This window comes from Salminus brasiliensis, chromosome 1 (genome assembly GCF_030463535.1).
Source record: "Salminus brasiliensis chromosome 1, fSalBra1.hap2, whole genome shotgun sequence".
In the NCBI taxonomy this organism is placed as follows: Eukaryota; Metazoa; Chordata; class Actinopteri; order Characiformes; family Bryconidae; genus Salminus; species Salminus brasiliensis.
Window position 1 is genome coordinate 1,294,059 of NC_132878.1, and position 10,844 is coordinate 1,304,902.

Genomic DNA, 10,844 nt, shown 5'->3' on the forward strand with positions numbered 1-10,844 from the left:
TTTGCTGTGTTATTTTGGCTCTTATCTGGATTTGTCTGTGCTTTACCTGCTGTCCTGTGCTTTGACCTCTGCCTCCACCCATTCGTCACACATTCTGCAGTGATAGACTGTTGTTGTTTTGTGTGCAATATAAATTTTTTCAGTGTATATAATAAACGAGACATTTCATGGTATTTTAAGTGTTTAACCACATTATTAATTTATTTATGCATACATTTATTTTAAATATGTATTTGTGAAAGAACCTTGGATATGAGATATATAGCAAGAACTTACATTGTGTAAATCTCAGACATTCACATTTTTACAGATATTTTCTGCCTCATTGTAAATTCATTTTTTTTAAATACTGGGAATTTTATTTCTATATTCTTCTCCTCTTCAGATCAGAAGGTGATGACTGCTCTGGGAGAAATGAAGGCGAAACTGGACAGCAGTGATAAACTAGCAGGTAAGAAGCACCATCTTCACCCAAAATGTTAATGTTCCCCGTTCATAGTAATTTCATTCTGACAGACTGTAATACACTACAGAAAGCATAGGGGGCGCTCTATAATGTTCATATGATCCACACGCTCATTCTGACAGACTGTAATACACTACAGGAAGCGTAGGGGTCGCTCTATAATGCTCTATAATGTTCATATGATTCACACGCTCATTCTGACAGACTGTAATACACTACAGGAAGCGTAGGAAGCGCTCTATAATGCTCTATAATGATCATATGATCCACACGCTCATTCTGACAGACTGTAATACACTACAGGAAGCGTAGGGGGCGCTCTATAATGTTCATATGATCCACACGCTCATTCTGACAGACTGTAATACACTACAGGAAGCGTAGGGGGTGCTCTATAATGCTCTATAATGTTCATATGATTCACACGCTCATTCCGAAAGACTGTAATACACTACAGGAAGCATAGGGGGCGCTCTATAATGCTCTATAATGATCATATGATCAACACGCTCATTCTGACAGACTGTAATACACTACAGGAAGCTTAGGGGGCGCTCTATAATGCTCTATAATGATCATATGATCCACACGCTCATTCTGACAGACTGTAATACACTAAAGGAAGTGTAGGGGGCACTTTATAATGCTCTATAATGTTCATATGATCCACATGCTCATTCTGACAGACTGTAATACACTACAGGAAGTGTAGGGGGCGCTCTATAATGCTCATATGATCCACACGCTCATTCTGACAGACTGTAATACACTAAAGGAAGCGTAGGGGGCGCTCTATAATGCTCTATAATGTTCATATGATCCACATGCTCATTCTGACAGACTGTAATACACTACAGGAAGCATAGGGGGCGCTCTATAATGCTCTATAATGATCATATGATTCACACGCTCATTCTGACAGACTGTAATACACTAAAGGAAGCGTAGGGGGCGCTCTATAATGCTCTATAATGATCATATGATTCACACGCTCATTCTGACAGACTGTAATACACTACAGGAAGCGTAGGGGGCGCTCTATAATGCTCTATAATGTTCATATGATCCACACGCTCATTCTGATAGACTGTAATACACTACAGGAAGCGTAGGGGGCGCTCTATAATGCTCTATAATGTTCATATGATCCACACGCTCATTCTGATAGACTGTAATACACTACAGGAAGCGTAGGGGGCGCTCTATAATGCTGTATAATGTTCATATGATCCACACGCTCATTCTGACAGACTGTAATACACTACAGGAAGCGTAGGGGGAGCTCTATAATGCTCTATAATGTTCATATGATCCACACGCTCATTCTGACAGACTGTAATACACTACAGGAAGTGTAGGGGGCGCCCTATAATGCTCTATAATGTTCATATGATCCACACGCTCATTCTGATAGACTGTAATACACTACAGGAAGCGTAGGGGGCGCTCTATAATGCTGTATAATGTTCATATGATCCACACGCTCATTCTGACAGACTGTAATACACTACAGGAACCGTAGGGGGCGCTCTATAATGCTGTATAATGTTCATATGATCCACACGCTCATTCTGATAGACTGTAATACACTACAGGAAGCGTAGGGGGCGCTCTATAATGCTCTATAATGTTCATATGATCCACACGCTCATTCTGACAGACTGTAATACACTACAGGAAGTGTAGGGGGCGCTCTATAATGCTCTATAATGTTCATATGATCCACACGCTCATTCTGATAGACTGTAATACACCACAGGAAGCGTAGGGGGCGCTCTATAATGCTGTATAATGTTCACATGATCCACACGCTCATTCTGACAGACTGTAATACACTACAGGAAGCGTAGGGGGAGCTCTATAATGCTCTATAATGTTCATATGATCCACACGCTCATTCTGACAGACTGTAATACACTACAGGAAGTGTAGGGGGCGCTCTATAATGCTCTATAATGTTCATATGATCCACATGCTCATTCTGACAGACTGTAATACACTACAGGAAGCGTAGGGGGTGCTCTATAATGCTCTATAATGTTCATATGATTCACACGCTCATTCCGAAAGACTGTAATACACTACAGGAAGCATAGGGGGCGCTCTATAATGCTCTATAATGATCATATGATCAACACGCTCATTCTGACAGACTGTAATACACTACAGGAAGCTTAGGGGGCGCTCTATAATGCTCTATAATGATCATATGATCCACACGCTCATTCTGACAGACTGTAATACACTAAAGGAAGTGTAGGGGGCACTTTATAATGCTCTATAATGTTCATATGATCCACATGCTCATTCTGACAGACTGTAATACACTACAGGAAGTGTAGGGGGCGCTCTATAATGCTCATATGATCCACACGCTCATTCTGACAGACTGTAATACACTAAAGGAAGCGTAGGGGGCGCTCTATAATGCTCTATAATGTTCATATGATCCACATGCTCATTCTGACAGACTGTAATACACTACAGGAAGCGTAGGGGGCGCTCTATAATGCTCTATAATGATCATATGATTCACACGCTCATTCTGACAGACTGTAATACACTAAAGGAAGCGTAGGGGGCGCTCTATAATGCTCTATAATGATCATATGATTCACACGCTCATTCTGACAGACTGTAATACACTACAGGAAGCGTAGGGGGCGCTCTATAATGCTCTATAATGTTCATATGATCCACACGCTCATTCTGACAGACTGTTTTTGTTTTGTCTAAGAATTTCAGAACAGGATGATGACTGAAGTGGCAAAATTGTCTTCTTCAGTAGAATCTCTGTTCTCTAAACTTCAGAGCACAGGTGAGACAAAACTATATAATCATAAATATATATTTTAAGTGCAAGATTACAATTCATGCTATTTTATTTTATTTTTTTTCACTCCTCAGATGAGAGAGTGATGGCTGCTCTGGCTGAAATGAAGGCCAACCAGGAAGGCAGTAATGCAACAAGTAAGAAACCTCTCAACAGGATGAATAACGCTCTAAATGTAGGTATTGTGATATACGCTGAAGAGGCGGAGCTACAGTCTCTCATTAGGGTGAATATTAATAACGCTCTAAATGTAGGTATTGTGATATACACTGAGGAGGCGGAGCTACAGTCTCTCATTAGGGTGAATATTAATAACGCTCTAAATGTAGGTATTGTGATATACACTGAGGAGGCGGAGCTACAGTCTCTCATTAGGGTGAATATTAATAACGCTCTAAATGTAGGTATTGTGATATACACTGAGGAGGCGGAGCTACAGTCTCTCATTAGGGTGAATATTAATAACGCTCTAAATGTAGGTATTGTGATATACACTGAGGAGGCGGAGCTACAGTCTCTCATTAGGGTGAATATTAATAACGCTCTAAATGTAGGTATTGTGATATACACTGAGGAGGCGGAGCTACAGTCTCTCATTAGGGTGAATATTAATAACGCTCTAAATGTAGGTATTGTGATATACACTGAGGAGGCGGAGCTACAGTCTCTCATTAGGGTGAATATTAATAACACTCTAAATGTAGGTATTGTGATATACACTGAGGAGGTGGAGCTACAGTCTCTCATTAGGGTGAATATTAATAACGCTCTAAATGTAGGTATTGTGATATACACTGAGGAGGCGGAGCTACAGTCTCTCATTAGGGTGAATATTAATAACGCTCTAAATGTAGGTATTGTGATATACACTGAGGAGGCGGAGCTACAGTCTCATTAGGGTGAATATTAATAACGCTCTAAATGTAGGTATTGTGATATACACTAAGGAGGCGGAGCTACAGTCTCTCATTAGGGTCAATATTAATTACGCTCTTAATGTAGGTATTGTGATATACACTGAGGAGGCGGAGCTACATTCTCTCATTAGGGTGAATATTAATTACGCTCTTAATGTAGGTATTGTGATATACACTGAGGAGGCGGAGCTACAGTCTCTCATTAGGGTGAATATTAATTACGCTCTTAATGTAGGTATTGTGATATACACTGAGGAGGCGGAGCTACAGTCTCTCATTAGGGTGAATATTAATAACGCTCTAAATGTAGGTATTGTGATATACACTGAGGAGGAGGAGCTACAGTCTCTCATTAGGGTGAATATTAATAAGGCTCTAAATGTAGGTATTGTAATATACACTGAGGAGGCGGAGCTACAGTCTCTCATTAGGGTGAATATTAATAACTCTAAATGTAGGTATTGTGATATACACTGAGGAGGCGGAGCTACAGTCTCTCATTAGGGTGAATATTAATAACGCTCTAAATGTAGGTATTGTGATATACACTGAGGAGGAGGAGCTACAGTCTCTCATTAGGGTGAATATTAATAACGCTCTAAATGTAGGTATTGTGATATACACTGAGGAGGAGGAGCTACAGTCTCTCATTAGGGTGAATATTAATAACGCTCTAAATGTAGGTATTGTGATATACACTGAGGAGGCGGAGCTACAGTCTCTCATTAGGGTGAATATTAATAACGCTCTAAATGTAGGTATTGTGATATACACTGAGGAGGAGGAGCTACAGTCTCTCATTAGGGTGAATATTAATTACGCTCTTAATGTAGGTATTGTGATATACACTGAGGAGGCGGAGCTACAGTCTCTCATTAGGGTGAATATTAATAACGCTCTAAGTGTAGGTATTGTGATATACACTGAGGAGGAGGAGCTACAGTCTCTCATTAGGGTGAATATTAATTACGCTCTTAATGTAGGTATTGTGATATACACTGAGGAGGCGGAGCTACAGTCTCTCATTAGGGTGAATATTAATAACATGTCTCTCTATCTCTCTCTCTCTCTCTCTCTCTCTCTCTGGTGAAGCGGTACTGAGCTGTAAGTCTGGATGGATGATGTTTGGTTTCAGATGTTACTTGTTTTCCAACGACAAACTAAGCTGGCACCAGGCTCGGGATTACTGCAGGTCCCACAATTCCTTTCTGCTCACACTGGAATCTGATGCTGAATGGGTGAGGACCACACTGTTGGGCCCTTGTTTAAGGGGTGCTGTAGGATATTGGGATACCGGAAGTATTGGGACACAGTATTAAAAGAGTCGATCCTGCTTTAGTTGGAGTAACTTTCTCTGCTGTCCAGAGAAGAAGACTTTCTACTAGATTCTGAAGAAGCATTGCTGTGAGGATTTGTAAGATCAGTTTGTTGGATGATCACCACCCCACCCCACCTCCTCCACAACTCCACAACTTTTCCAAAAGTATTGGATAAAGCACCATCCACAGCTCAATGCTGGGGGGCTTTATTCCCCTCTAGCCCATGTCTGGCATTATTAGGCAGCATGGTGCCAATAGGGTCATGATGCTGATGTTGAGTCCTATTCTATAGGCCGTACTTTCTTCTCTATAGAGACTGGACTAGCTGTGTGTCAGCAATGGGTGCAATAGGAGGGGTGTCCACAAACTTTGGACATATATTGCATTTGAATTGTCTTCCGCTCTTTCTCTGCAGGCGTTTGTCACTTCTAAGACCACAAAGTTTCACTTCTGGGTGGGTCTCACAGATGAACTCACAGGACAGTGGAGATGGGATGATGGAACCCCTTACGTCATGAATAAAGAGTAAGATTTAAAGAAACCTCTGCCCAGTTTTACAGTTTTACAGCTCAGAGACCTGACCCACTCTTCTACACCCAGCGTTTTTTGACCGTTCGTATTGGGGGTTGAACCAAGCAGGTGAAGAGAGAGCGAGAAAGTGCTGAGAATTTTAAAACTACATGCAATTAAGATGCTAATTTCCCAAGATTTTGGTGAGAGATGTAGGTGGGCAGTGGTGGCTAAGTGGTCAAAACACTGGAATATTGATCAAAGCCTTGTGGGTTCAATGCCCAGGTTAGCTAACCTGACACTATTGGGCCACTGGACAAGGTTCTTAACCATCCCTGGCCAGAGGCCACTGTAGCATGGCTGGCCCAGCTTTATAAGCTTAGATAGGCCAACAGAGGAATGTGAGGCTAGTAGTTAGAGAACTAGCCTCAAACTCTGCAGTCGCTTTGACTCTGAACAGAGCTATCCACCCTTGTTTTCTCTCCCTGGTCTGTGTCTGTGTTCCTTGGCTCCGCCCTAACCCCGCCCAGTCATTAGTGTTCCCACATGTGTCTCCTTTGTGGCCCCTGTAGTCTTGTACCCCCCTCATACTGCTGTGTTTGCCCTGGTTCTGGTCTACATTGTTGATGGATGTTGACTATGACCTCAGTATGGGATGATATTAAAAGGATTACTAAATACTAAGTAACTCAAGCTTGAGGCCTCAACCCCCCCCCTCCCGCCCCCGCCCTTTCGTTACAGCATGTAGCTCTTTGCTGTGGTGCGAATACAGTGTTACTCCACAACAGTGGTGAACTGTTCGGGCCATAAATGTCAGAGAACGCTGGATTTTTGAATCCAGTAGTGAGTTAGCCCTAAGATAACACTGGATATTCTCCATAAAACAGTGACTTTACTCAAACGGCTAATATTGAAGCATATCTGCTTACAGTACGGCCTGCAATAGACATATATCTAAAACCTCCAGAAGACCTAAAGACCAATCTGCCACTATGATTATCACCACCACTACCCATCATTATGCTAAATATTATTAATATCACTGCTTATACAGGTTAGTTATACTGTATTATGATGATATCAGCACACCTGAGCAGTACAACAGTCTTGGCGGTTCAGTGACTTTTATCAATCATTTATAAATAGTTCTGATCAGAAGAGGATAGATAGGTCCCGCCCTGTGACCCTTGGGTGCTCCCAAAATTTGACATGTCCACTGTGGGCGTTGTAAGCCCTGTTTGCTCACTGGGGGCCTTGATGTCTATATTTTATGACCTGTTGACCTCCTGACTGATTTATATCTGTGTTGGTGGATAATCTGATGGTCTTCAGTTCTACCAGTGAGGTCCTGGCCAATGGGAGAGCTGGTTTAGCTAAATCTGCCCAGATACCACTGAGAGAACCCTCCTGATTGGATAGGTTTCTATTTAGTGTACAGATTTAACCCTTTAGTTTCCAGCAGAACTGAATAGTGTACTTAGACTATAGACTAGTACTGAACTGCTGCAGAGTCTAAACCTTACCTGTTAATTATTCTCACCTGAATTGCATTTCCCCCAGCAGTGACTGAATCCTGAATTCTAAAGTTAAACTATTTAGTGTCGTTTTGTTTAAATATTATTTTAACCTAATTATTATTATTATTATTATTATTATTATTATTATTATTTTTTTTTATCTGAAAAGAAAGAAAGAATATTTTTAGTTATTTGGAGCAGTCATCAGTTCTGCAAATAAATGCTGTAAATAGTTGAAACTCTCACAAACTTCCTTAACTTTCAACAGTGTAAGGTGAGGTATTTTGTGTGTGTGTGTGTGTGTGTGTGTGTATCATACGTAATCAATAAGTGTTCAGTAATCTGAGTGTTGTGTCCCTGTTGCAGTCAGTGGGAACCCGGACAGCCGGATGACTGGAGGAACCACGGTCTGGGAGAGGAAGGAGAGGACTGTGCACATCTAAAAAAGGAAGGGAAGCTGAACGATGCTCACTGCTCCTACAAGATAAACTACATCTGCAGGACAAACGCTCGCATGACTGACCATGACTGAGCCAAACGCATCTGTTCAGCACATCTGGGACCAGATCTCTGTAAACAGACCCTGACCACTTGTATTAAACTACTTTTAAAGCAGAAAGTATTTATTTATTTTTTTTATTGCCTTTCTGACTCTGCTGAACAAAATATAGGGATAATTTAAACTACATTTAAACTACATTTCAAATACATTTCACACGCTAAATGTATTTTAGAATATTTTCCTTATATACCAAAAAAAATGACAATACATGTATTTTGAAATCTGTGGTAAAATATTAAACACAGATGTGTAGCATCTCATTATTAAAATACATGTAACATAAATAAACATAAAAAAAAAACAGTTTCACAGCTAAAGATACAGTAAAGATGCAGTCAGATCATTTAATAAATATCCAAACAAGAACTAAAACAAAATAAATAACATATAGTTATTGGCCATCTTCATATCAGCCAAATATATGTTTAAATATGTTTGAAAATAAAACATATAAAAAATAAAACTTTTAAATATATATAACAGATAAACTTTATTTTTAATACTATATTTTATTATTTATTTAATAAATACATCATGACTAGAGAGACTAGAAATAAGTTAGGATAAGACTACATTTGTACTGAATAAAAAACAATTCCATATGCAAAGTTGTGGCACATCTTCCATAGTTTTCTATTTTACTCTAATCCATGAAGTTAGGGAAATAAACAAACAAAGTATCTAAAATGTACAGACATGTGTTTATATTTAAGGATTTAAAAATAGCAGCTATAAGGATACAAGCAGATTTTTTCTTGTTATAATGCTGAGCTATGGTAGGCTAGACTAGGCTAACCTATGCTATGTGGCTGTTTTTTCATCAGTCCGCCATAAAAGAAAAGTCTCCCTCTGTGTTTCCTTCTGAGGTAAAACAGAATAACAGGGTGGTAAACAGGCTTGTTAAACCAAATCTGAGCATTTTTCACCCCAACCAACCTCACACAGCTACCACTTATACATGAAACAACAGCTTAAACACTGGTATAGGGTGCGTCCCAATAGAGCACTAACTAATTAGTAATACTAACTAGTTGAGTATTTAGTATGTCATAGATAAAATACAAACAAAAATCCATGTATGATTTTGACGGACACTATTATCCCATAATGCAATGCTACACTGTAAAAGGAGGAGCTATTCATGTCTGGAAAAAATTAGAAAAAAATAGGTAACGAAGCAAGAACAGCAACAACGGCATTAAGATTAGTATATAGTAGCTATATACCTTTATATTTACCGTTTTAGTGTGTAGTACTAGTGTAGTATGTGATTGGGACGCAGCCCTTCTGAACTAATCTACCAAATCCGCACTATTACGGTTAGTGTATAGTCTATAGCTTATAGTATTAGTGTGTAGGATGCATTTGGGATGCAGCCCTGACCCTCATGTCCATGGTGAGTGTATAGAAACCCACCACAACTGTACTGTTAGTGCTCTCAGTATACTCTAAGTACACTGTCAATGGAATTAAGGGCCTCTTTTTAATACGGGACGTTGATGGAAAGCTCAGCTTCTCCCTGAGTTCCAGTTTGCTGATGACAGAGCAGGGTGCTTACTGAAATCACTACAGCCGAGGAGGTTCTGCTGACCAAGGGGGTCACTAGTCTCACTTCCTCTGGTCAACATCGAGCAAGGGGTTCAAATCCCTTGATCAGAACAAACTGTGACATAAACAAAGAGCAGCTATTTGCATAAATGCATAAACATGAGAAGAGTCAAAAAACACACATAAGGTCAGTCGGCCTCTCGTCACCCGGTGAGAGAACGAGTGCACACTAGATACATCCAGAGAGCTCAAGGCCATGGACGAGGCCGGCCGCTGACGTTATCACAGAACCACAAAGGGTTCTCAGAGAGAGTCTGCCCTCCCTCAGAGAGAGAGACACACAGTAACCGACCGTCTGACCCGGCTCACACAAACCAGAGGAGGAGAGGTCCAGTAACCTGCAGCAGATCCTCAGAAGACCTCAGGAAGAGTGCTCTACTGGGTTCTACAGGTGGAACCCATTTACACCAGCAGTACCTGATCACTAACCATCAGATCAATCAATAAGACGTGAAGGTCTAACTTTTACCACCTCACTCCTCAGTCTTACCTAACACTGCACTCCCAACCTCAACCAGGTTAGGGGCGCCCCCTGGTGACTGCTCGGGCGCCTAGCACTGAAAAAGAGCCTCAATAAAGGAACGTCACAGAATCATATTTTTAAAAGTGACTCAGTTGAGATTCTCTGTTTGAAGCTGCAGGAATTCGACACTCTTCAAAAGAAATCAACGGTTCTGTGAGAGACGCCGTAGAAGAACCGACTTTGGATCCATAAAGAACCATATCTGTAATAGAGAAGTGTGAAGAACCTCTTAGAGGTCTAAAGAACCAGGACTTGATGTCCTGAATTGAAAGATTCGTCACCCTCAACCATCTCTAATACACGGTTCCTTATGGATCCGAAAGAGGTTCTTCCACTGGGTCGTTTAAAGAACCCTCTGAAGCACCGTTATCTTTAAGACTGTAGCAGGTGGGAGATTAGGGGGCATAAACTGATGGACTGGAGGGTGAAGCTAATTCTATATTTAATAAACGTAAACCTGGAGGAACTGAAGCACATTACAGTTTTTACAGGCTGGTGTTGTTCAGGTCATTGAGGTCAGTTTATTCAGATTTCTATCAGTTTCCAGACGGATTTAATGTAGATTATTAACGGTCAGTATTTCAGCTGG

The 10,844-nt window shown here is 40.6% G+C and overlaps 1 protein-coding gene across 1 annotated transcript in view; it reads left to right on the forward strand.

Moving 5' to 3' along the window:
• The window catches only part of LOC140536920 (C-type lectin domain family 10 member A-like), a 30,788-nt gene extending 22,694 nt beyond the window's left edge, over nucleotides 1–8,094 (forward strand). The window contains exons 11-13 of the mRNA XM_072659004.1: nucleotides 5,309–5,454; nucleotides 5,951–6,060; nucleotides 7,929–8,094. Of these exons, the coding sequence (XP_072515105.1) occupies nucleotides 5,309–5,454; nucleotides 5,951–6,060; nucleotides 7,929–8,094 (422 nt within the window). The remainder of the gene's footprint in view (nucleotides 1–5,308; nucleotides 5,455–5,950; nucleotides 6,061–7,928) is intronic.
• Nucleotides 8,095–10,844: the final 2,750 nt, after the last annotated feature.